This window comes from Schistocerca piceifrons, chromosome 8, assembly GCF_021461385.2.
Source record: "Schistocerca piceifrons isolate TAMUIC-IGC-003096 chromosome 8, iqSchPice1.1, whole genome shotgun sequence".
Classification (NCBI taxonomy): Eukaryota; Metazoa; Arthropoda; class Insecta; order Orthoptera; family Acrididae; genus Schistocerca; species Schistocerca piceifrons.
Window position 1 is genome coordinate 241821178 of NC_060145.1, and position 27040 is coordinate 241848217.

General features: G+C 39.6%; 1 protein-coding gene across 2 annotated transcripts in view; it reads left to right on the top strand.

The window, feature by feature from the left end:
* Positions 1-27040, top strand: part of LOC124711250 (proton-coupled folate transporter-like) — a 165761-nt gene that overhangs the window by 70512 nt on the left and 68209 nt on the right. For both annotated transcript variants that reach the window (XM_047241221.1, XM_047241220.1), the window contains 2 exons: positions 3724-3898; positions 23439-23607. In XM_047241221.1, the coding sequence (XP_047097177.1) occupies positions 3724-3898; positions 23439-23607 (344 nt within the window). The remainder of the gene's footprint in view (positions 1-3723; positions 3899-23438; positions 23608-27040) is intronic.

Here is a 27040-nt window from a genome sequence, read left to right on the forward strand (position 1 = left end):
CATCTTGGGATGAGTCTGTTGATCATTGGAAGGACCAAGTTATAAGTTTATATACACCCTTGATAGTGTGTTTTGCTCAGAAACCTCACATGCATTTTTTTAAAGTGCTTTATCTGAAAACTACCTTGAGCAGTTAAACAGAGAACCGACTCGTGGCGATAACATATTAGACCTTCTGGTGACAAACAGACCTGAACTATTTGAAAAAGTTAACGCAGAACAGGGAATCAGCTATCATAAAGCGGTTACGGCATCGATGATTTCAGCCGTAAATAGGAATATTAAAAAGGGTAGGAAGATTTTTCTGTTTAGAAAAAGTGACAAAAAGCAGATTTCAGAGTACCTGTTGGCTCAACACAAAAGTTTTGTCTCAAGTGCAGATAGTGTTGAGGATCAGTGGACAAAGATTAAAACCATTGTACAATATGCATTAGATGAGTATGTGCCAAGCAAGATCATAAGAGGTGGAAAAGAGCCACCGTGGTACAACAACCGAGTTAGAAAACTGCTGCGACTGCGAAAGCAAAGGGAACTTCACAGCAAACATAAACATAGCCAAAGCCTTGCAGACGAACAAAAATTACGTGAAGCGAAATGTAGTGTGAGGGGGGCTATGCGAGAGGCGTTCAATGAATTCGAAAGTAAAGTTCTATGTACTGACTTGTCAGAAAATCCTAAGAAATTTTGGTCTTATGTCAAAGCGGTAGGTGGATCAAAACAAAATGTCCAGACACTCTGTGACCAAAATGGTACTGAAACAGAGGATGACAGACTAAAGGCCGAAATACTAAATGTCTTTTTCCAAAGTTGTTTCACAGAGGAAGACTGCACTATAGTTCCTTCTCTAGATTGTCGCACAGATGACAAAATGGTAGATATCGAAATAGACGACAGAGGGATAGAGAAACAATTAAAATCGCTCAAAAGAGGAAAGGCCTCTGGACCTGATGGGATACCAGTTCAATTTTACACAGAGTACGCGAAGGAACTTGCCCCCCTTCTTGCAGCGGTGTACCGTAGGTCTCTAGAAGAGCGTAGCGTTCCAAAGGATTGGAAAAGGGCACAGGTCATCCCTGTTTTCAAGAAGGGACGTCGAGCAGATGTGCAGAACTATAGACCTATATCTCTAACGTTGATCAGTTGTAGAATTTTGGAACACGTATTGTGTTCGAGTATAATGACTTTTCTGGAGACTAGAAATCTACTCTGTAGGAATCAGCATGGGTTTCGAAAAAGACGGTCATGTGAAACCCAGCTCGCGCTATTCGTCCACGAGACTCAGAGGGCCATAGATACGGGTTCACAGGTAGATGCCGTGTTTCTTGACTTCCGCAAGGCGTTCGATACAGTTCCCCACAGTCATTTAATGAACAAAGTAAGAGCATATGGACTATCAGACCAATTATGTGATTGGATTCAGGAGTTCCTAGATAACAGGACGCAGCATGTCATTCTCAATGGAGAGAAGTCTTCCGAAGTAAGAGTGATTTCAGGTGTGCCGCAGGGGAGTGTCATAGGACCGTTGCTATTCACAATATACATAAATGACCTTGTGGATGACATCGGAAGTTCACTGAGGCTCTTTGCAGATGATGCTGTGGTGTATCGAGAGGTTGTAACAATGGAAAATTGTACTGAAATGCAGGAGGATCTGCAGCGAATTGACGCATGGTGCAGGGAATGGCAACTGAATCTCAATGTAGACAAGTGTAATGTGCTGCGAATACACAGAAAGATAGATCCTTTATCATTTAGCTACAAAATAGCAGGTCAGCAACTGGAAGCAGTTAATACCATAAATTATCTGGGAGTACGCATTAGGAGTGATTTAAAATGGAATGATCATATAATGTTGATCGTCGGTAAAGCAGATGCCAGACTGAGATTCATTGGAAGAATCCTAAGGAAATGCAATCCGAAAACAAAGGAAGTAGGTTACAGTACGCTTGTTCGCCCACTGCTTGAATACTGCTCAGCAGTGTGGGATCCGTACCAGATAGGGTTGATAGAAGATATAGAGAAGATCCAACGGAGAGCAGCGCGCTTCGTTACAGGATCATTTAGTAATCGCGAAAGCGTTACAGAGATGATAGATAAACTCCAGTGGAAGACTCTGCAGGAGAGACGCTCAGTAGCTCGGTGCGCGCTTTTGTCAAAGTTTCGAGAACATACCTTCACCGAAGAGTCAAGCAGTATATTGCTCCCTCCTACGTATATCTCGCGAAGAGACCATGAGGATAAAATCAGAGAGATTAGAGCCCACACAGAGGCATACCGACAATCCTTCTTTCCACGAGCAATACAAGACTGGAATAGAAGGGAGAACCGATAGAGGTACTCAAGGTACCCTCCGCCACACACCGTCAGGTGGCTTGCGGAGTATGGATGTAGATGTAGATGTAGATGCAGCTTCAATTTCTGTCTTTTTGGATTTGAGTTTCCTGTCTACTATGACAAATATATAAGCTCCATTTTCTGTTGGCTTATTATTTCAATACAAACTTAGTTGTTGTTGTCTTCAGTCCTGAGACTGGTTTGATGCAGCTCTCCATGCTACTCTATCCTGTGCAAGCTTCTTCATCTCCCAGTACTTACTGCAACCTACATCCTTCTGAATCTGCTTAGTGTATTCATCTCTTGGTCTCCCACTATGAGTTTTACCCTCCACACTGCCCTCCAATGCTAAATTTGTGATTCCTTGATGCCTCAGAACATGTCCTACCAACCTGTCCCTTCTTCTTGTCAAGTTGTGCCACAAACTCCTCTTCTCCCTGATTCTTTTCAATGCCTCCTCATTAGTTATGTGATCTACCCATCTAATTAGATTTGCTCAAAAAACTCACTGATCTGCCATCTGGATTTTAACCAGCTTTCTGTACTTAATGTTATATGAGTCTCATTGCTTTTTAGAAAAGTTTCAATCTTTGGGACTTTGTTGTGACTGCTTCAGTGGTTGACCACTACAATTTTGATTTTCTCATCTGTGGGGACATTCCATCTCGTCTTAGACTAATACTTTGCAGTCGTCTACAACTACAATTAAATGTACTGGATACAGAGTCACTAATTTGGAGTGAAAAAACTAAATGACAATATTTACTCACCATAGTGAGTAGCAACTATCCCTTTCATAATACTGATAACATTTATTTGTATGTCTGGACAAACAGACAGTAATGATAATACTATTAGTAGCTTATGAAAATTTGTACCAGATTGGTACTTGAAGCCAGACTTCCTGCCTGTCATGAGCAGTCCCAAACTATGGTAGAGAGATGTAGTGGTGTAGTGATGTAGATGACATGTGGAAGTTTGGGTCAGTCTGGGAGGTGTGCATGGATGATTAAGATGATTAGTCATGATAGGCAAGAAATCTGGGTTTGAGTCCCGGACTGGCAAAAATTTTATGTCACTAACAGGTAATATCTCTATACCTAAAACAGTCAATGCCTAGATATTCACATTCAATACATTTATTCTGAATAAATGATAATAGGAAGGCACTGGCAAAGCACTTCAATAGAATCTTTTATAGTATGACATTTCTTACATCAGGGCATCCATTCTAAAGTCCTGTACACAGACAATGACAAATCTAAGTTTACAATAAAATATTGCAAATTTGTTTTACAAATCACTACAGAAATGGAAAGGCTTTGTGCAAGTTAATAATACATTAGTTCTCAGATGTATTGTGAATATGAACAGCTTTTCTGTTTACAGGCTTGGTATGCTTGATGCTTGTATATATATGAGCCTACTCTTTGGTAATGCTGGGGTTACACCACTTTTTGATGCATCAGGGTACATTGGTGTTTACATGACTTCAGCTGTGATCTGCATTACATCCTTCTTATATGTACTATGTTTTGTTCAAGAATCTATTCTCAAACCAATGGTGAGTCAAAACGAAGTACTTCATATGTAGTTTAATCAGTTAAATCACATTTGTTAACACATACAAGCTGTTAATACTATTTTAAACTTACTTAATGAATTACTTAAAGAAGGCTGTTTACATTGAGAGAGAGGGGGAGAGAGATCTGTAGTATTCTTTGCCATAATTTATTATTCCTCCACATTATAACCTAAAACAATATGTAATTCAGTGAAAATAGTGATATCAGAATTTAAATAATAACTCATTCTACAGCTGAATAGTGCTCAATGCCAGAAAATCTTCAGTAAGAACAGTATGTGTATAATTAATTCAGGTAGAACTGGATGACAATGTAGAGTCCATACATAAATAAACTGATTAATAAGTTTATCTTAGCATATTTTGCCCTTAGAAGTGTCTCTTCTTTTATCAATGAGAAAGTCAGAGCTGGCATATATTTTACAGCTCAATGTTCACTCTCTGTTTCTTTATGAAATTGTCTTTTATGGAATTATATCAAAAGTAAGCAAAGTATTTCTTCATCAAAACCAAGAAGTAAGAGTTGTGTAAAAGTAGATGTCAGCAGATCCTGCAGAGGTTTCTTAAATAGTCTTGGAACTATAATACTTACTTTATACAATATTTATTCCTTAATTGTGTTTGTTGCTAACAGCAAGAATCCATTTCTTCTGAACTATGATTTACACAAGAATCCATTTCATGTGAACTATGGTTTACACACTTTCAATACAACACATCAAAATAATTTCAGTGTCTGTTTAGCTTCCTTGTCTAGAGCTCATAGCAAGGTTCTGTTTTCTGATTGGAAGGTGTTAAAAACATTTCATCTGATGTAAAGTGATACATTTAGATTCTGTATGAATTCAAAACAAAATTAAAATATATTCTCCACTCCTACACAAATTGTATGATTATTTACACTGCCCAGTCACACTAGTGACTACCTGTCAAAAAGTCTGAACAATCACATTTTTCAGTGTGGACAGCTATGAGATGTGCAGGAAGAGAGGTAATGAGATTCTGGAAGGTACCAACACTGATGTGGAGCCATGTCAACTCTAGTGCTGTGGCCAGCTGCACTAGGTTTCTCACTGTGGATCCATGGCACAAGCAGCCCAATTGAGGTGGTCACACAGATTCTTGATGGGGCTTAAATCTGCAGCAGAGTTTGGTGGCCAGGGGACTTTGCTAAACTCATCCTGGTGCTCTTTGAACCACACATATGCACTGAGGGCTGTGTGACACATTGCACTGCACTGTTGGTAGATGGCCATTGTGCTGAGGAAAAACAAACTGCACGTAGGGATGGAGATGGTCCCCAAGCATAGATGCATACTTGTTGATCCATTGTGCCACCATAACACTCCCCAGATGATAACACTGGCTCACCACTCAGTGAACATCTATTTGTGGTACTGGCATGCAAATTTCAGCTTTTGTCACTGATAAACAGCAGTCAGCATGGGTGCATAAGCCAGATACCTGCTGTGGAGACCTATATGCAACAAAATTCGCTGAAGAGTCATTGAGGAGACACTTTTAGTAGCATTGTGGTTCATCTGGGCTGTCAGTTGCTCAAAAGTTGCATGTCTACATACCTGTATACAGCTCCATAGCCATCATTTGCTGTTGTCATCTATTGACTGTGGTGCACCATAGTTGCCTCTTTGCCAGTTTTGGATAGTGCCATCTTGCTATGCACAGTATACTTTAATTATGACACCATGCAAAGACTTTATAAACTTAATCATTTTGCAAATGCTTCCATGCTTGGCCTGAAAGCCAGCAGTCATGTACTTTTGGATGTCATATAAATCATTCCATTTCTGGATTATTACAATGGCTGACTGTTTCCCATGTACCCCCAACACACTTCATACACCCTCCACTGCTTACATTGCCCCTGCTGTTGTTAGTGGTTATCACAATTTGACCTCAAACATAGATGGTTGTCATATTAATATGACTGGGCCATGTATATTCAGGGACTGAAGATTCTTTTTAGATCCATGTCTCGCATTTTTATGTTAACAGGCTTCTCTTCTAATGGCACAACCTTGACTTATGTTCTGTATCAAATATCTGTTTAGTGATGTAGAGATTAAACTAGCCCTAGGGGAGAAACAAAAGTTGTTTAATTCAACTGATGAAGTGGCAACATTTTTCAATCTAACAGATTTTCTCTTAATTTTAGTGGTAGATTTTGCTTGAGCAATCACAAACGGTGTAGTCCTGTGGTAGTTCAATGATAATTAATAAAACTTTTTAATATGGTTCACTTATCTTGACTCATTCCACATCCTAGAGAGTATTCCTTCGTTATGGGATCTTCAAAGTGTGATGAATGAATGAGTCATGCACATAGTTTTGGAACTTTTGTAATAGAGTAGAGGTTTCTACAGTCTTGCATGTTGTGTAGTTTCAGTTTTTGACAAGTGTTTATTTGTGTTAAATGTAACTATCTCACACGCACATCACATTTTGATCTCGGTAGTCACTTTTGTTGAAATTAATCCTTGCCTTTCCTAATGAAAATCTACACTGAAAGTGTTACAAAAAGATATATACGATGAAATAAAATTTCTCATCCAAGTTTTGCATTTGAGAGATCTCAAAAGCAGTTGTTAATGGAAACAGAGAGTAGTCAAACCTGAGGAAGAATGCTGTAGCCTACAGCATTTCTGGCCTATTTGCATTATATTTATTTCCACTTCAAACTATTTGTTTGTGTGTCACTGCTGGTTTATGGCTAACTCATAGAAATAAGGTTGATTGTCGAATAACAGTCACCCTTTCAGTAGACATAAATCTTTGCAGTGAAGCATAAAACATTCTCAGACCTTTTGCCACATCAGTTCAGGGTAATACCTCATATTATGTGCACTGAATAAAAACAACGATTTGGTGATACTAATTTTACAACCACAATAACTGTGTTATCACTGTGGCAATACAGTACTAGCACTATATTCCAATTAAAATTACTTTGTAACTGACATTTCAGCAAGTCAAGTGGTAGGGTCCAGCCACCAGCTAATCATTGTTCTTTCTTGTGCATCATATGCTCACTGTATTGCCTGTTTTGTAGGTACATGCAGCAGCTTGTGAAGCATGGATGCCTGCACCTTGGCAACACTGCTCCTGACAACCACAATATGTCAGTCACAGAGTAATTTTAATAAGAGTATACTGCTGAACAGCCAGCATCCTTCCCACAGTGGTAACACCGGTTCCCATCAGATCAGCAAAGCTGAGCACTGTTGGGCTAGGCTAGCACTTGGATGGGTGACCATCCAGTCTGACAAGCGTTGTTGGCAAGCGGGGTGCACTGAGCCCTTGTGAGACAAACTGAGGATCTACTTGATTGAAAAGTAGGGGCTCTGGTCTCGTAAACTGACATAATGGCTGGGAGAGTGGTGTGCTGACCACATGCCCCTCTATATCCACATCCAGTGACGCCTATGGCTGAGGGTGACACAGCAGTCGGTTGGTGCCATTGGGCCTTCCAAGGCCTGTTCAGACAGAGTTTAGTTTAGTTTATACTGCTGAATGTGCCTAGTTGATAACAACAAAATATTCCTCTAATATATACCTGAAATGAATTACAACCAAACTACAGTTTATGCTATTGTCTGTATTTAAACTAAAAGCTTATTTAATGAGGTTTCATTAACACTCTTCACTGATGCCTACTGTGTGCAGGAACTGGTGTTAACAGCAAAATGGTGCACCAATTGAGCTTAAAACAAATGTTAAAGCTTCATGAGCCTCCATACAGTGTAGATAACGCTGTGAAATTTCTAAGTTTTGAGCACTGATGGCCGAAATAAATCAATGTTCTGGACCCAAAGAATAAATATATTTCCTAACTGTTTGTTGCACCATGAAATAAACACAGATCCCAATTGTAGCACACTCAAAGAATTACAAGTCCAGAGTGAAGCACTAGCCACAAATAAATACAAAACGTAACTGTTTGTCAAGTCACAAATAAATACAAATTTATTTATTTATTTATTTATTTATTCCGTGTGATCTGATGGTACACAGTGTGATGCAGATGTCAGAAAATATCATTTAACATTGTTAACATATATTAACGTAAGCCTATAGTATGCTAATGTATTATATTGCTCAATGTTTTCAATTTAACACAAACAGTAAGGTTACTGTTCTAAGTATTCATTTACAGAGTAAAAACAGTGACACAACAAATATGACTTCACGGCTTTGCTAAATTTTATGTTGTCTTCGATGGACTTAATACTAGTGGGAAGATTGTTGAACAGTTGCAGGTCCATGTGGAAAACTCCCTTTTTACACTGTTGAGTGTTTGTACGTATAACATGCAGGTTTGTGTTTTTCCTGGTGTTGTGTTCATGTATTTCATTATTTTTTACGACTCTGGGGTCAGTTGGCACTATGTGTTTTCTGAAGAATTTTAGAGTCTCAAGAATGTAGAGGCAAGGCAGTGTAAGGATTTCCAACTTTCTGAAGATGGGTTTGCAGGAGTCTCTGGGTTTGCTCCCAGTAATAATCCTCATTGCTCTCTTCTGGATTCTGAATGTGCTCAGAGCAGTTGGAGCATTTCCCCAGAATATTACACCATATTTTAGGTGGGCTTGTATATAAGCGTAGTAGGCACTGGTTAATGTTTTCAGGCTAGCACATGTTTTCAGTACACTCAATGCATAACAGCCAGTACAGATCCTGGTATTTACCTTTCCTGTATGTGTATTCCATTTCAGGTTATCTTGAACCCACAGACCTAGGAATTTGAAAACAGTGTCGGTATCTATTGACTGGTTATTTATAGTGACAGATGGCTGAGAGGAATTTGCATTTTGTGTTGTGTGGAAGTTCATGGAAGCTGTCTTTCTGGTGTTGATAGTTAATCTGTTGATTTTTGCCCAGTTGCTGAGTTGATCCGTAGCCAAGTTCACAGCTTTTTGCACAGCCTCTGTATTCTCCCCTTTGAGGAGTACAGTTGTGTCATCAGCAAATATTATTGTTTTGTGTGCATCAACATTCAGGCTCAAGTCATTAATATACAGGAGGAAAAGTAGGGGTCCCAGTACTGAGCCCTGTCGAACACCTTGCTTTACAGTTTTATTACTTGATAGTATTTCGGTTATTGAGTTGCTTTGCCTATTAGTATATTTCATGCTGACTCTCTGCATCCGATTGGTTAGGAATGTAGCAAAAAATGGTTCAAATGGCTCTGAGCACTATGGGACTTAACATCTATGGTCATCAGTCCTCTAGAACTTAGAACTTCTTAAACCTAACTAACCTACGGACATCACACAACACCCAGCCATCACGAGGCAGAGAAAATCCCTGACCCCGCAGGGAATCAAACCCGGGAACCCAGGTGTGGGAAGCGAGAACACTACCGCACGACCACGAGATGCGGGCAAGGAATGTAGCAATCCAGTTGTTTTCAGTTCCTCTGATACCGTAGCGTTCTAATTTTTCCAGTAATATTTTGTGGTCAACAGTGTCAAAAGCCTTTGACAGATCCAGAAATATGCCTGTTATGGGTTGTTTTCTATCTAAAAGTTCTAAAAGCGTATTTATGCAATCATATACTGTAGTTTCAGTAGATTTGTTGCTTCTGAACCCATGTTGAGCTAAGCTTAGTAAATCTTTTTTTTTTCAATGAAGTCCATCATTTTTTTGGACATCATTTTTTCAAAAACTTTAGAAAAGCAGGATGAGATTGAGATAGGCCTGTAGTTATTCATAGCTTTATTATCACCTTTTTTGAAGACATGAATTACTTTGGAAAGTTTCAGAGCTTCAGGGAAGATACCTGCCTGTAAAGAACAGTCACAGAGGTGAGTTAATGGTTCAGCAATTGTGTGTTCACAATTTTTGATTACAGCTGCTGGGATACCATCAATTCCAGCTGAATATGAATTTTTTAACTCTCTGAGGGCTTTTGCAACATCATTTTCAGTGACTTTGGTAATGAAAATTGACTCTGCACATGTGTGATATTTTTGGTTTGCTGGTTGGTAATTTGTGTTAGGATTATTTTGGACCAGTTTTTCAGCTATGCTTGTAAAGAAATTGTTGAATGAGTTCACCACAACTTCGGGATTAGATATTGATTCATTGTAGAGTTTGCTGCGGCTAACTCATGAAAACTTCTAAAGATGCCCATACATGATCAAACAAGTTGTCAAACTTTGATAAGTTTCTCAAAGATCTGGATGTTTATGGTGCTGTTTGACATGTTTATCAAATATGGACCATGTTTGAGAAACATTTTGAGTGACAGGAAATTTGACAAAATGGCGACATTGCTTGTATTGATGTTTCATCATATATGTTTAGTGAAAAGTTTTATTACAATTTATTTCACTGTATCATGAGTTTCTGTGCAACAACAGAAATTATGATGAACAATAAAAACAAAATAGCACTAGCAGTTACCAAAATGGTAGATTTGTCACATCTTTCCCAGCCATATATTATGCAGGAAAAGGTTAGGAAGAAAATCAGTATTGTATGCACAATGTACAAGTGATGCTTCAATAAAATTTTTAAGAAATTGAAGCCCTCAGGTTCTTCCATGGATGGTTTAGGCCATATACACCCACACTGTCATATTTCAATAACTTGTCATTAGAGGACCGAGCAAAAAGAATACATTTTTGTATATTTGTAACTTCTTTCTCAACTTGAGAGCAAAGTAACTCTAAAGAAGTTATTAAAAGTTTTACTTTCCATTCAGGGAAAGCTGGCGTAATTATTTCCTGTGACAGTGTTTCACAGCTCTATTTCTCTCTCATTTGAAGCCATTCACTGGATCAGTGTCTTGTTTGCTCCTTCTTTAAACACAGTGCCAGAGAGAATGCTTGAAATGCTTTATCTGCATTTGGTGCCATATTACTAGTGTCAAAATACAGTGTACATGAACAGTGTCCACTTCAGAAATGGGGTTAAATTGACAAACTTGTTGGATTGGGTACAAACTAGTTTGACAAGTACATGGATAGATAAATGTGAATTTGACAAATAAGTTTGGTTATGTAAAGGGACTTAACATGCAACCAGCATCCACAATTCTTGAAATCATCATGTAGAGTGACACAACTGTGACATTTTCATAAACACTGAGAGCATGATTGTGAATAACTCTGAGTCAAAACAGAAATGTGTATCCAAAATGCCATGCAGAATAATGCAGCTCCCACTTCTGGCATAGTTGAAAACTGAGTCCCTTGTCTGGTTCAAGCTGGTCCTTATTTACTCACAGGCTGAATTTCCTGTAACTACTTGTTGGTTTATAATAACTAATAAAAATATAATTTGTGTTATTACATGATTTGCCTAAATTATTAGCAATGATGAAAAGTTATTACTGACAGATAAAGTGGCATGTCATTCTAAGAACAATTTTAAATATCAAAACATTAGTAGGTTGAAAGTAACCTAACAAATTATATAAAATGTATATTCTGTAAATAATGTGTAGTGTGTATGATAGTAACCTAGCAGGTGCCACAATGTTATAACATGTAGCTGACATCTTTCATTAATGAAAGAGATTGTTCATAAAATTGTAATAAAATTTATTTTCTCATTACCATATGATGTTGCTGACAAAGGTAGGAGCATCAGAAGATATGTCTCAGCAATCTCTTTTATCTGACACCCCTACCTGTATGTATTAGCCTAGGTTGATTTCCAAGATTTCTCTGCTACCTTATTCTTGACCCTAATAGAAACACTGTATATTTACATGGTACTAATAAATATTTGGTTTCAAAAAGTGTAGCGTACCATATTCTTTAAAATAATGTATCATTAATTCTTCTTTATATCATAAATGATATCATAAGATAAGTAACACACATCAAATACTGGCATCACATGTACTCACATAACTAGTATGTTGGAAGGGCCAGTTGCACCAAAATCTGGTATTGACATGTGTCTGCCTCTCACCTGGCCCTTGCAGAACACCTCAGCTGTGCTTTTGACAACTCCAAGTAACTGTACCGTGCACCCTACACTGTGATACATCATGGTACTGCTGCCATGCTGGAGTGCTGTAATTGTTCAGATGGAAAGCACTGCAATAGATCTGTCAGACTATACCCACGTGTATATAGTTAAATATGTTGTAAATATTTGCAATTCTCACCTCTGTTGGCCCATATTTTAGTTAATTCCTGCATTTTAAAATGTAGTCACTTGCAGTAAGGCTGCCTCTTCATTAAATAATGTATTATTGGACAATTTTGACATTTATACTATTATCAGACAGGCTATTGCCACATGCTAGTACATGATATGCTCTGATCACCCAGAACATTATGACCACCTACCTAATGTCCACCTTCAGCACAGATAACAGCACCACTGCCTCATAGCATGGAAGCAATGAGACCTCGGTAGATTGCTGGAGATACGGCACTGCATATACACACACAAGTCACCTAATTCCCGAAAATTCTGGAGAGGGGGTGGTGATGAGCTCTGACACCATGTTCGATCACATACCAGATTTGTTCGAGTGGGTTCAGATCTGGTGAGTTGGGGGCCCAGCATATCAATTGTAAGTTGTCACTGTGTTCCTCAAAACATTCCATCACACACCTGGGCTTGTAAGACAGCACATTATCTTGTTGAAAAAAGCCGCTGCCATCAGGAAACATGATCATCGTGAAGGGGTGTATGTGATCTACAACCAATATATGATACGCCTTGGCCATCATGGTACCTTGTATGAGCTCCACTGGACCCATGGGTGTGCATGTGAATGTTCCCCAGAGCATAATGGAGTGGCTGCCAGTTTGTCTCTGTCCCACAGTAGAGGTATCAGGAGCTATTCCCCTGGAAGACATCGGATTTGCTCTCTCCCATCAGCATGATGAAGAAGGTATCAGGATTCATCAGACCTTGCAATGCTTTGCCACTGTGCCAGTATCCAGTGCAGATGGTCACGCACCCATTTCAGTTATAGTTGTCAGTGTCATGATATTAACATTGGCACATGCATGGTTCCTTGCACAAGCTCCTCTTGACCCATGGAGGGCCATGTGAATGTTGCCCGGAGCATAATGGAGATGCTGCCAACTTGTCTCCATCCCATAGTGCATATGTTGGTAGCTGTCCCCCCTGGAAGATGCATGCCTGGTTCGTTGGCTGTTGAGGCCCATCAATACAAGTGTTCAGTGCACTGTGTGTTCAGACACACTTGTACTCTGCCCAGCATTAAAGTCTGATGTTAGCTTTGCCACAGTTCACCACATGTCATGTTTTACCAGTCTGCCAGCCTAAGATCTCCAATATCTGTAATGAGGTGTAGCTGCCCAATCCCATGATATGTGGATGTGGTTTCACCTTGGCTTCGACTTGTGTTGAAGACACTCGCCATAGCACTCTTTGAACACCCAACAAGTCGAGCTTTTTCCAAAATGCTCATGCCAAGTTTCTGGGCCATCACAATCTGCTCTTGGTCAAATCAGATAAATCACAGGCCTTCCACAGTCTACACACAGGCACACACTCACTGATAATATGTGCACCATGCATGTGTCTGACTAGTAGTCATTCCTCACCAGGTAACACTGCTATCGTATCGATAGTACGTCGGTGATCATAATGTTCTGGCTGATCAGTCAATATCCCCATTGTGGATTATGGAGAGTATTTGAAAACACACCATGTATTGTGATCACCAATTGACTAATCAACATCTCACCTCTTATTATGATCACCAACTGACTAATCAGTGTAACATATAACTCAATAAAATCAAACAGTGCACACAGACTCGGAGTTCTGCCTCAAGTAATACTTTACTTCTTCTGTCCCTCAAGATGAATGCAATTTGCCATATTGCGCACAGACAGTACTGACCAGTTATAATTAAACTGCAACTACTCACAGAGATCTATTGCGGGTTGTAATTATCGTACAGCAGTGAAACTTCATGGATATGCTTGTACATTTTTTTGGGACCAGTTTATGCTGGAAAACAAATTAGTTCCAGTTGTGACAGCTAGGTGCAAATCTGGCTCTGTTTACTGTTTGCCTGATGGACATTTGATCAGCCATAATGTGAGTGAACAGTATGGCTATGGAGAGAGAGATCATTCATTGTTAGCAAAACTGTGTTATGTGAACAGCAACAGTTACGATACTGCATTAAGAGATTACTGCTGACTTAATGGTCTGAGAAGATGCCCAGTGATATTAAATGGTTTATGGAAGATGATGATGATGAAATTTGAAAATGTGCTAGCTTAGTATGGCACCTGGAAGAGGAAGGCATCCTATACCAGTCGAAGTTATTGACAAAGTTGCTGTTGCTGTAAATGACCATGCATCCCATGACCCATGTAGTGGAGTTTCATGATGATGTGCATTATGGAAAGCTTTGCAGTCTATTTTATGCTGGTACTTGTACAAGTTCCAGACAGTGTAGCAACTAAAACCACATGATTCACAACAATGTTTAGAAAGTGCTCTTCGGCTTCTGGGATGGATCAAAGATGACGTGTGGCTAGGCAATATTTTATGGAGAGACGAGGCACATTTTACACTGAAGGATGTAATGAATACACAGAACTGCTGCATCTGGGGTAATATTAAACCACATTTTGTGCACAAACAGCCATTGCACTCACCATTTGTGTCTGTGTGGTGTGGATTACATGCACCTTTATTCTCAGTCCATCCTTCTTTGAAGAGAATATACCCAGAAGGCCTGTCAGATGTTCTGTAATGTCTGCATGTTATTGAGACCTCCTTGTGCAACACATGATTCCTGCTTTGGAGGAGCACAGCTGTGTGGAAACTACTGCTTTCATGCAAGCTGGAGCAACATCTCATGAGGGTCACCCAGTGAAAGATCTGCTTAATGCAACCTTCCACAAACATGTTACCTCCAGAGGTTTCCCAGATGCATGGCCTGCAAGATCACCTGATTTGAATCCGTGTGACTTTTGGCTATGGGAATATCTAAAAGAATGCATTTATCAGGGACACATTCACTCCCCTACCTGATCTGAAGATCAGTAAACAAGAACTAGTTACTCAGAGCAACTATTGATCATGTGATTTTATGGATGCAACATCTTGTTGGCATCTTTGGTGCTCATATCAAACAAATTGTGTAAGTGGTGGGTAATAATAAATCCAATATTATGACTTTGTCACTTGTTTAATCTTTGCTGCCTATGTTCTGTTCTTAATCCATTACACATGGAACATTTTTCTTCAGGCTTGCCTCACTTATCAGCCACAGTATCAGAACTGCCTTTCTGGCACCTTTACCTTTTCTGAAGCCAAACTGATGCTCATCTAACAGATTCTGTTTTTTTCCAATTCTGCTGTATATTATTCTTGTCAGCAACTTGGATGCATGAGCTGTTAAGCTGACTGTGCAGTAATTCTTGCACTTGTCAGATCTTTCTGTCTTTGGAATTATGTGCATCATGTTGTTCCAAAAGTCTGATGGTATATCACCTGTCTCACACATTCTACACATCAATGTGAATAGTCCTTTTGTAGCCACTTTCCCCAATGACTTCATAAAGTCTGCTGGAATGTTATCTACCCATTCTGCCTTATTTGATTTTAAGTCATCCAAATCTCTTTCAAGTTCTGGTTCTAATACTGTATCTGCTATCTCTTCCCTTTTTACTCCTGTTTCTTCTTCTATCAAATCATCAGGCAAGTCCCCCCTTCATAGAGGTCTTCAGTGCTCTTTTTCCACTTATCCACCCTCTCCTCTGCATATAACAGTGGAATTCCCATTGCACTCTTAATGTTACTGCCCTTGCTTTTAATTTCACCATATGTTGTTTTAACTTTTCTGTATGCTGAGTCAGTCCTTTCAACTATCATTTCTTTTTTGATTTCTTCACATTTTTATGCAGGCATTTTATCTTAGCTTCCATGCACATACTTTTATTTATTTCCTAAGTGACTTGTATTTCTGTATTCTTCAGTTTTCCTAAACTTTTTTGTACTTCTTTCTTTCATCGAGCAGCTGAAGTATTTCTTCTGTTACCAACTTTTGTGATTGTTCTTTTTGGAGATATTCAACTGGAACTGCCTGCTGAGCTACTCACTATCACAGTATCAACAGACTCAGAGAACTTCCAGCATATCTCTTCATTCCTTAAACTTATGTATCCCAGTCCTTTGCACACTGATTCTTGCTGACTTGTCTCTTTAAACTTCAGTCCACTCTTCATCATTACTAAATTGTGATCTGAGTTTATATTTGCTCATGAGTATGCCTTACAACCCAATATCTGATTTCGGAATCTCTGCCTAACCCTAGTGTAATATAACTCAAATCTCCTCGTATCTCCTGGCTTTTTGAAGTGTACCACCTCCTCTTGTTATTCTTAACCAGAGTATTTGCCATTACTAGCTTAAATTTATTGCAGAAATTAGTCTTTCTCTCATTTCTACTGCCTTCCCCATGTTCTATAATAATCCTTTCTTCTATTCTTTCCCCTACAACTGCAATCCAGTCCCCCAGGACTATTAGATTTTGATCTCCCTTTACATATTGAATTATCCATTCAGAATCCTCATACACTTTCCTTATCTCTTCATCCTCTCCCTCTGATGTCAGCATGTATGCCTGAACTATTGTTGTCAGTTTTGATTTGTTGTCGATTCTGATAACACCAACTGTATTACTGAAATGTTCACAGTAACTCACTATATACTGTACCTTCCTATTCGTAACATATCCTAGTCCCATTACAACATTTTCTGCTGCTGTTGATATTACCCTATACTTATTTGATCAGTCATCCTGGTCTTCATTCTATTTCACTTCACTGACCCCCATTATATCTAGAGTGACCCTTAGCATTTCCCTCTTCAGATTTTCTAGCTTCCCTACCATGCTTAAAACATTCCATGCTCTGATTCATAGAATGATACCCTTTCATTGGTTATTCAGTCTTTTTCTGATGGTCATTTCCCCCTTGACAGCCTCTCCAGCAGATCTGAATGGGGGACAAGTCTGGAATCTTTTGCCAGTGGAGAGATCATCAAGATACTTTTTCAATTAGAGGCCACATATCCTGTGGATGCACATTATGTGGCTCTAATGCAATGGTTTTCATAGCCTTCTGCATCCTCATGCCATTGATCATTTCAGATTCTTCCACCTTTTAGGGGCAGTTTTCCACCCCAAGGGTAAGGGGCTGCCCTGAACCTCTGTCCACTCCTCTGCCCTCTTTGACAGAGCCATTGGCAGAACAACAGTGACTTCTTATGCAGGAAATCTTTGGCTGCCACTGCTGATGATTTTTATTCAAAATTTAAGCAGTGGTGAGGTTCAAACCCAGGACACAGGACTGTTTGATAACTAGTCAAGGATGCTAGCCATAGGCAACAGTTTCAAACATAATTACTTTGAAATTGTATACAAACCATTCTGCCCGTCTGTTTGAAGCTGAATGGAAAGAGTATGGGGTAAGGTGTGTAATTCCATTGTGGGTGCAAATGAGCCAACGTGAATTGGGAACCATTGTAGGTCACCTGTAGGAGAGCGCCCCTCCTATTGCAAATATCCACTAGAAGGCTCCCACCATGTTGTCTGGTGGAGGCAGCTGAAATATGGGAAGTGAAAGGAGTTCACAACAGTTAAACACTAGGATCCCATTAAACATCCCATGAAATCAGCATGAATTTGGTAAGGCCAGTTGATATGCCTGGCAGACAGTATACTGTTGCACTACCCATACAACATTGTTGCCCATATAAGGCCGGTAGATACAGTGGCTTTCCAGTTGCCTCATTGTTGCAATCCCTCACTGGGGTCAATGCATGAACTGCAGCACATAACATCGCTGAGTACATGGTGTCACCGTACAGCACTATCACTAGCAGCACCACACATTGCAAAACCTGGTGCTCTTGGAGGGGAGAGGGGGGGGGGTGATGAATGCCAGGTGGTTATCTGAGAACTTGTTAGGCCATGTTACTGGACATATTTCAAGACCCAAGACCCGTTGGAGCAGCGGGTTGCACCTCCAGGCTGTCACAGGAATTGGGAGGGTACTTATCTAACTGAAATTAAGCTGTCTCCTTGGGGTCAAATTTTGGATCATGGCCTGCTTGAAGCTAAGAAAGAACATGCCGTTAGAATGATAATAGTGAATGAAACATTGAAAATTTGTGAAATTGAGAGCCAATTGATAAATGCAATGTTCCACAAGCTCTGGCAATTTTGCCTTAGGGCCAGATAATGACAACAGAAGTTTATGGTTGGATATGAATTCTTTCAACTGTGGCCACTTGTTTAGGTTGTAAACTGAGTGACAGCAAAAAAAATGTAGAGGCTATTCAGAATGTTCTTGTGCCTAAATCCACTAAGAATCTACAAGAAGTATTTATAGAAAAAGTGAAATATTATTAAAAAATGACAAATTTGAGGATACCAAAAATGATAGCCAACACTTCGTTTATGATCTGATTAATAATGTCATGAGCTAGAGTAAGTGTACTGTCCATTAACATGGGAGAGAGCCAAAACCATGTGGGTATTCATCTGTGCCAACATCAATGGCAGGGAGGGCTGTCAAGCCATAAGGCAAGGTGCTGATTGGAGGGCCAATTTTAACTTCTGCAAATCACAGTGACACTCTTTGGACCATTGAAACTGGACTCCATTTTTACTGAGACAGTTTGTTAGTTGGGCTGCAAAGTCCAGCTGGTGAATAAATCATGTAGTATTTCACTATTGGGCTTTTTGGATCATTGAAAAGAGACTCCATTTTTTATTGAGACAATTTTTCAATTAGGCTGTGAAGTCCGGCTGGTGAATAAATCACACATTGTATTTCACTTTTTCTATAAATGCTTAAGATCCTTAACAGATTTAGGCACAAGCACATTGGAATAGCCTCTACATGTTCATTTGTGTTCCATAGGCCCTCTTCACTCAGGCTACAATCTACATAAGTGGCCACAGTTGAAAGAAGGCACATTTGAAAAAGTTGCACGTAAAGCTTCTCTGTGCAAGGGCCACAGGAACAAGATGTGGATTGCGCAAATGTTCTTCTGTTGTGTGACCAGTGATCAAGACATTGTTGAGACAATTTATACATCTCTGCAATAATTTGTTCAAAAAAAAAAAAAAAAAAAAAAGAAAGAAAGGGAATGTAGTGAGAACCTAATCACCCAAAAAGGCAAGCTGTTATACAGGGATATTCAAAAATAAGGAACAGATTTCAAACATTTATATCTTCCAAATTATAAAAGGTAGCACCATAATTCCAATATTCCTGAATAGACAACAGTTTAAAATTTGAGCAGTCTGGGAAGATGTTCCAATCACAGCCACATTGATACTGTTGTGTTCTTCTTCATGGAGGAAACTGTGACAGGACTAACCTATCTAGTCATGCTTCAAACTGGTTATTTCCTCAACTTGAGGATGATTCAGATGACTTCATCTTCATTCCAGATTGTGCCCCACCTCATTTCTCTAAGCATTCTGATGTTACCTGGATGACACCATTCCAGGACGTTGGATTGGAAGAGGAGGATGAGAAGAAGAACTTCATCACCAGTGGCCTCCCAGGTTTCCAGACCTCACACATTGTGACTTTCATCTTTGGGATTACATAAAAGATTGCATTTTTAACCCCTCTATGCTTGACAGTCTGGAAAGTCTGTGATATCGCATTGTTGAAACAATGAACTCAATAATGAGAGACCAGCTGCTTCATTTGTGGCAGGAAATGAGCCACCATTTTGATGTTTGTTGTGTAACACATGGTACTCACACTGAATGCATAAAAATTTGAACTTTTCTCTTTTCAAGAATGATGGAATTGTGTTTCTATCTTTTTTAGTTTGGAAGCAATAAATGTTTGAAATCTATTCCTTCTTTTTGAACAGCCCTGTATTGATACAGGCTGAATGATATGTTCAAGATTGAAATCTTCCATAAGCCCTCATCAACAGGCAGCTGGCACTAAACCTTTACTAGATCAGATTCTGAAAAGACAAAAATATTCTTCATGAAATCTTAGAAGAAAGCTCATTTGGATGAGGCAAAGGATAAGATCAGTGTCTGCATGAGTATTAATAGTTTCCTTAAAGTGTCCACAGTAACATAGAGAGCCCTCAAGGTCTCCTAGCCACCATTAACAGTGAAGGCCAATGACTATAGAAAATGGGGAGAGAACTTCTTGTCATTCTAGTCTATCTAGTTCAGTCTCAACTTACCTTTAATGGCCAACAGAATCAGGTAAGCTTTAAAAAGTCTCATATTTGCCTTAAGACAATGTGGACCTGAAATTCAATTGCTTTCACCATAAATGTTTCAAATAGTGGTGCAAATTTTGTACAAAGTATATCAATGACAACACACGGTATCAATGACCAGCTGAGTGCACTTCATGGTGTAACGCAAATCCAGTGGCGAAATATGCATCAAAGTCAAATGTTCTTGATTGAAAGATCTGCCAGAAACGCCTTATTGTAAATGGGCATCAGTTGCACATAACCTAAGTAATATGGCTGTATGTCCACAGCTTTGATTGCACTTCACTGAGCGAGGGAACATCATTACTAAAGTACATATACAGGTTTATGATTGAAGCTGATGCACCAGTATTCAACAAAAAAGTCACTGTAATGTCTAGCTCTGCTGCATGTAACAAAATTTTATGCAATACTAGCACCTGATCACTGCCTGAAATGTTATTAATTTGAACTGTCTGGGATTGATGCTGCCATGCTGTGGCATACTTCTGCAATGTCACATCTGTGCAAACACTTATGACACTCATCCTCATAATTTGTACATTTGTGTCTGTGATGCAAGGAAAAACAATCTGGGCAACTTGGAAATAAAGTGTATCACTCCAGTTGATGCCTGGTAGTAGCCCAGGATTCCAGAGAATGTGACCAGGTAACTGCTGCTGTATGGAATTTATTTACCATTAGAGACTCTTTAACAGCAACTCACTGTGCTGTACCATTACGGCTCTGGACGACATGTAAAATATCAAAGTCTGCTGAGAAAGTTTGATAAGCTGTTTGCGGTACTACAAATTAACTTGCAATTTACTGCCCTTCTGGCAGAGAGGGGTCAGACAGTCTGAAGGTTTGTATGCAGACATCCTTATCAGGGGATAAATGAATGACTACATCACATAGGCTATCCATGTGTAATTTACTCCACTCACATGGGGTTTTACATTTTCATCTCAGCCTCTGATACTCCACAATCCAAGGCAATAACAATTCAAACCTTGCCACTACCACATGCATTCTGTTGACAATATAATCTGGTGATAAAGAGAATATTTGATAAAGAGAATAATTCAGACAACAGTAATACAGATGGGCCAGACAGTGGAGTTAATTATGAACCAAGTAATATAACTGTGGATTTGCAGATAGTAAAAAAGGCATTTTTGGTGATCAGGACACAGCCGGTCATGCAATGCAAGGTATCTTTTATATTTTTCTCAAGTCTTCTTGAGCCTTGTTAAATGACTGATGTTCTGGGATGGCTGAAAGTGCCTGTGACTGAATCCGCATTGAACTATTGTGTAGTTAAATGTGTGAGTTCCTGATGCTTGTCTAGCTGCTACTGCCACAGCTCAATTTAGCATCCAAAGCAGGACTTGGTAAATCAAAACTACAACCATCTCATTGCCAGAGTTGAAACCCTTTCTAAGGTCCAACAGCATTTACTGAAGATAAATAAACTTCTGTAACAAAAAATTTAAATTGTCTGTTAATCTGTGAAACCAAACAGTAATATCTCTTGGTGGAACTTTATATGGGCCAAAACAGAAATTAACATGAGATAGTTCCTGATAAAGTCCAAGCACTTCTAGTACATTATGTACATGCTTAGTTAGCCCAGTATTAAACAAAGTTCCATTATTCCTGAGAGTAGTGGAAGCTACTCATTCGTAATTTGTGTCACAATGCAAACAGTAAACAGTCAAGGCAGTTGGAGTCTACTGGTACAGATGACTAAGTTAACAGAGACAGAGGATATGATTATCACTGGATAGCCTTATTTTCACCTGTTAAAGAAATTCACTTGAGTAGCTAGCTACATCAACAATTCTTCCACGGCATGTGTGCTCACTGGACATGAGTGATGTTAAACATACCAATACATTTGCGCATCCTGCGGAATTAAAGACCATTCATGATGAATATGATGTTCAGTCATATGAGACTAAAAAAAGGCATCCAGCTCACAGCGTTCCAGCCTTTAGAACGTGTTCTAATACCATCTTGTACTTTAACATTACCAGGAAACTCTTTAAGATTGTTTGTTGGAAATGATCAGACCCTTTCACTACAGGGATATTGATCATGAATGACCATGCTTTTCCTTGTACTGCTAATAATACAGCAACTTCCATTTGTGTGATCCAATTATGCAATATATCTCATGTGAACAACTTCCTAACAATCCAAATAATTATTTATTTATCATGTAGCTATTACAGCTATACTTTTTCAGAAAGAGAGAAAGCAGAACACAGGTAAAAATATTAAATAGGAAATTTAAATCTAAATTTAACATAAAAACAACACAATTTTCATTCATCATCAGGAAGTCTGCATGAGCAGCAAGATATGCTCTTACTGGACACTGTTGGATTTGTTTCAGGATCTGTTTCTCCACACCACAGTCATACTTTTATGAGGTCATTTGCCCCCCCTCCCCCCCATCCCTCTCATTCTCCACTCCCTCTTTCTGCAACATTTTTGCTCATCTCTCTCACATGGTTCCTATACTGTTTAGCTGAGATCACATCCTTTGTGGTAAATCAAAGCATGGAGTAGTAAGAGTGCTATTTGTCATTAGCTGGAAGTAAGGAGGAGAGCAAGCTCCTCCTGAAAAAGTTTAGGGATGAAATTCTGTCACAGTGGACGTTCAGCTACTATGAGAAATGGTTGTCTTGACTAGAGTCAGTTAACTTGTAGCTCTTAGATGTATTGGTGAACTGTGAGGACTTATGCCACAGGTGCCTCCAAAGAGAAGTTCATAAATCAGTTAAATTCTGAAATGATTGCCAATAAGTGCCAGTGAGATAACGCCACTAATATTGGAATGTATCTCACAGAATGGTGGTTGAGCCTACATTTTAACATTGAGTTTAACAACAACAATCTCGTATCCATCATGAGTAAAATCAAAATCCATCTAATATTTTGAATGCATGTTATTGCAAGACAGTGAAACTGTACAAGAGGAGATCTCTGTGTGCTTCAAGGGCATATGAAATGAAGAGACAAATGATTTAATGTACAAGGAGGCCATGAAGAGACAGAAAGTAATTTTTCAAATATATACTTTTATTTGTTTAATATGTGTATCCATTAGTAACTTATTTATTGAACATGTGACATGACTATTTTAACTCTCATTTTCCTTGGCTCTTAATTGTGACACTAAATTCATCTAGTGTTGTCTTCTTGTTTCCTGTTGTTCTGTTTGTGAGACATTAAGTTATGGAAAATTTGAAAAAAAAATACCTTCTCTGTGATTTTACAGGCCAGGAATACACAAAGCTGTCCACATTTCTGCTGTTTTGGGGAACTCTTTCAGTGTGGAATGGTGAAAGACATGATGTATACTTGCTTCAGATGGAGGCCAAACAATGGACGTATTATAATTTTTTTGATAATTGCTGCACTTGTTGTAACTGATGTTTCTATAGAAGGTGTGTTACTTTTTATGTCTCTAAAAGCATCATGCCTATTTAATCATATTTGCAATGGGCAGTTAAGTACATTACGGAAATTAATACCATACTAGGAAGTACATTGTACCCATTCATTACTTGTGGTTTTAGAAGAGCTTGTTATAGTATTATTAGCCATTATAGTTTTTCTTTCAATACAGTTTTACTTAATGTTGTAGTTTTACTAAACAGACATACTTTTGAGTTTAGCATATCACAAATTGTTCTCAAGGTTTAATGATGGAGGACCATGTTTGAGAATTGTATGTTCCAAACAAAACAACCAATATTCAAAGTACAGGGAGATTATAATTAAAGTTAAACTTAATTATAATTATAATTAAAGTTAAACTTTCAAAACACTGTTGGTCACAATGGTGTCAAATTGCAATGGAGAAGGGGGAAAACGTATGACAGAAGAAAAAAAATAGTGTGAAAATCGATCAATAGATGGTGTTGTATGTGTCAGAATACGTAAATGAAAACACCTGTCATGTGTACGACCCATTGAAGTTGGTATAAATATGCCAGACACATGTCCTTTCCTCCTTTCACCTCTGCAATGTTTGCCATGACTGTCTTAATCCAGGATTGCGCTCTGCTTGTAAAGCTGTATTACAAGAATGATGACTGTGCACATGTCACTCTGCAGACTTTCTGGACGCTGGAGGGTTTGAAAAAAGGCATTGGTCCGATGACTGCCGTGGATCTGAAGAAAATCATTTGGAGATTCAAAAAGATGGATTCTTTTGGAGAGGTAGAGGGAGGAAACGAATTGATTCAACGTCAGTGGAAGCAGTGGCCACAGCTATGCAGGAGGAGATGAGTGGTGGTGTGCAAACGTATAGCGCATGGAGAATTCCCGGAACATTGGACATACCTGTGAGCACCATGCACAAAATCCTACAAAACATTCTTCTTTCTTTCCATTCAAAATTACCCATGTGCACGAGTTGCTTCCTGTTGACCTGCCAGCAGGAGAGACCTTTCCTTCAGAATTTCTTGCTTGCATGAAAGTGGACAACGATTGCCTGTGGAAGATTTTATGGACAGATGCAGCCCACTTCCACGTGACTGGATATACACAGAATTGCCAAATATGGGCAACATAAAATCAACCTGTTATATCCTAGCAAGTAATGCCACCTGAGCCCACTGCCAAAAGGTTAGCAGCATCAAAGTCCGGATGCCGTCCGCATAAGCAGCGCCAGCGAGACAGGAAATCGCCGCAAGTCTGCGCGCGCCACCGCTGGCTTCTGGCTTCTTAAGCGCTGGAGTCGCGAGCGCTAGGACAGTTCTGTATTCGCCACTCAGTTGTATACTCGCCACCGAATTGTGTACTTGCTAGTCAGTTGTGTGTTCTTCGCAGCAGAGTTGTTGTTTGTCGTCAGCCGACGCTGACCTAGCCGCTCCGACTCAAACTAGACAGATTTCTGTAGACACGGAGTTCACTACTGTTTCTGTATCTTCGTTAATAAAGATAAGTACCGACTTTTATTTAATCAGTGTTTGGGTTTTCATCTTTCTGTTCACTGTTCCAGCGGACCGGTCGGCCCGCTATTAAAAGTGTGGCGGTGACTTCGTAAGCCGTTTCTACAGCGAATTGTTTGTCGCTATGAACGCCGCCACAAAACTGGCGACGAGGACTTCCGAACTCGTGTGCAGGGCTGGTTCAACTTGTTTCTGGTTATACTAATTATAGCGATAAAATTTTGGGGGCTGGTTTCATTTGTGTTCACTATGTCTGCCGAATTACAACAGTTGATCTTGTTACAGAGTCAGCAAATACAAAGTCTGGTGGAAGCAATCGCCAAACAAGCGGCTAATCCTCCAACACAAAAGGAACAAGCACAGGCAGCACCACCTTTCCATGCTTTTGATGCATCACGAGAAGAATGGCGAGAATATTTTGCGCAGTTGCAGGCGCACATGACAGTCTACAAAATCACAGGTACTGAGCGGCAGCTTTATTTAATTTCCACTGCAGGCGTGGAAGTCTATCGACTACTTTGTAAGTTGTTCCCGGAATCCCAGCCAGAAGCTTTAGACTATGACGTTGTTGTTAACAAGCTTGCTGAGTATTTCGAGTCGTGAGTTCATGTGGCAGCAGCCAGATTCAAGTTCTTCAGATTAAAGAAACTGCCACATCAATCTAATAAACAGTGGTTAACAGATTTACGGGGCCTCACCCGTCAGTGCCGATTTAATTGTGTGTGTGGAGCTTCCTACAGTGATGTCATGTTACGAGACGCTATTACTCAAAACATTGCAGATTCTCGTATTCGTGCTGCTATCTTAAAGTTGCCTGACCCGTCATTAGAGACTGTGCTGAACATCATTGAAGCCCAAGATACTTTTGACTATGCTGAGTGTGAGTTAGATCAGCCATGTATTTCTCAAATTGCCTGTGCTAAGCAAGTTATGTCACGCCCGCGGCCCCACCGGCAGAGTCAGACTGTAAACACTAGCCGGCCGCGTCATGTTAAACACATTCGTCAGCCGCGTGTGCAAAATGATAGAGTTAAGTCTTGCCCTAAGTGTGTTCTTGCTCATCCTCGTGAACGTTGCCCGTTGAGAAACGCGGTTTGTCACTTTTGTCAAAGGAAAGGACACATCCAGACTGTTTGTTTGCGTAAACGCAAGAACAATTCTAGTGCTGCCCAGCCCATGGATATTCATGTTCTTCAAAGCCAGCCTGCCCATAAGGTCGCGTTTAAAGACTCTTCCACGGTTCGTGTGGGTAATAAACTTGTTCGCAATAAGCCACCCACCCAGCCCTCTGCTATGCGACCCAAGCGTAATTCACACGCTGTAAAAAGTAATGTACAGACTGCAAGTAAAGCGGGAGTTGTTGTTCCACCCGCCCAACCCACGAGTTGTCGTAAGCAGCGAACACGCGCTAAACGCGCTGATTTTGTGTCTTCCGCCTCCACTGCACCGATCCAGAGACAGTGTAATAAACTATTTGTGAAGCTACGCATCCAGGATAAGACCTTCAATTTTCAATTAGACACTGGTGCGTCTGTGACTCTCATAAATAGTGCTACATATGCGGCTATCAGCCGCCCTAAACTTTCAGCGGCAAAACATTCTTTGGCTACTTATAGTGGAGAACAAATTCCTGTGTTAGGTGTATGTAGCGTGCCAGCCACATTCCGTGGCAATACAAAAACAGTTTCATTCACAGTGCTCCGCACTACAGACAGTGTAAACATTTTCGGATTAGACTGTTTTGACTTGTTTGGCCTGTCTATCCAAGACAATGTGTTGCAAATTAATTCTGTTGTTGTTCCTCAAGACAGCATAACCGATTTGTGTAAACGATACAGTGACATATTTAAAGACGAACTAGGTTGTGCTGCGAACTTTGCCGCTCATATTATGTTAAAAGATAATGCTCAGCCTCGATTTT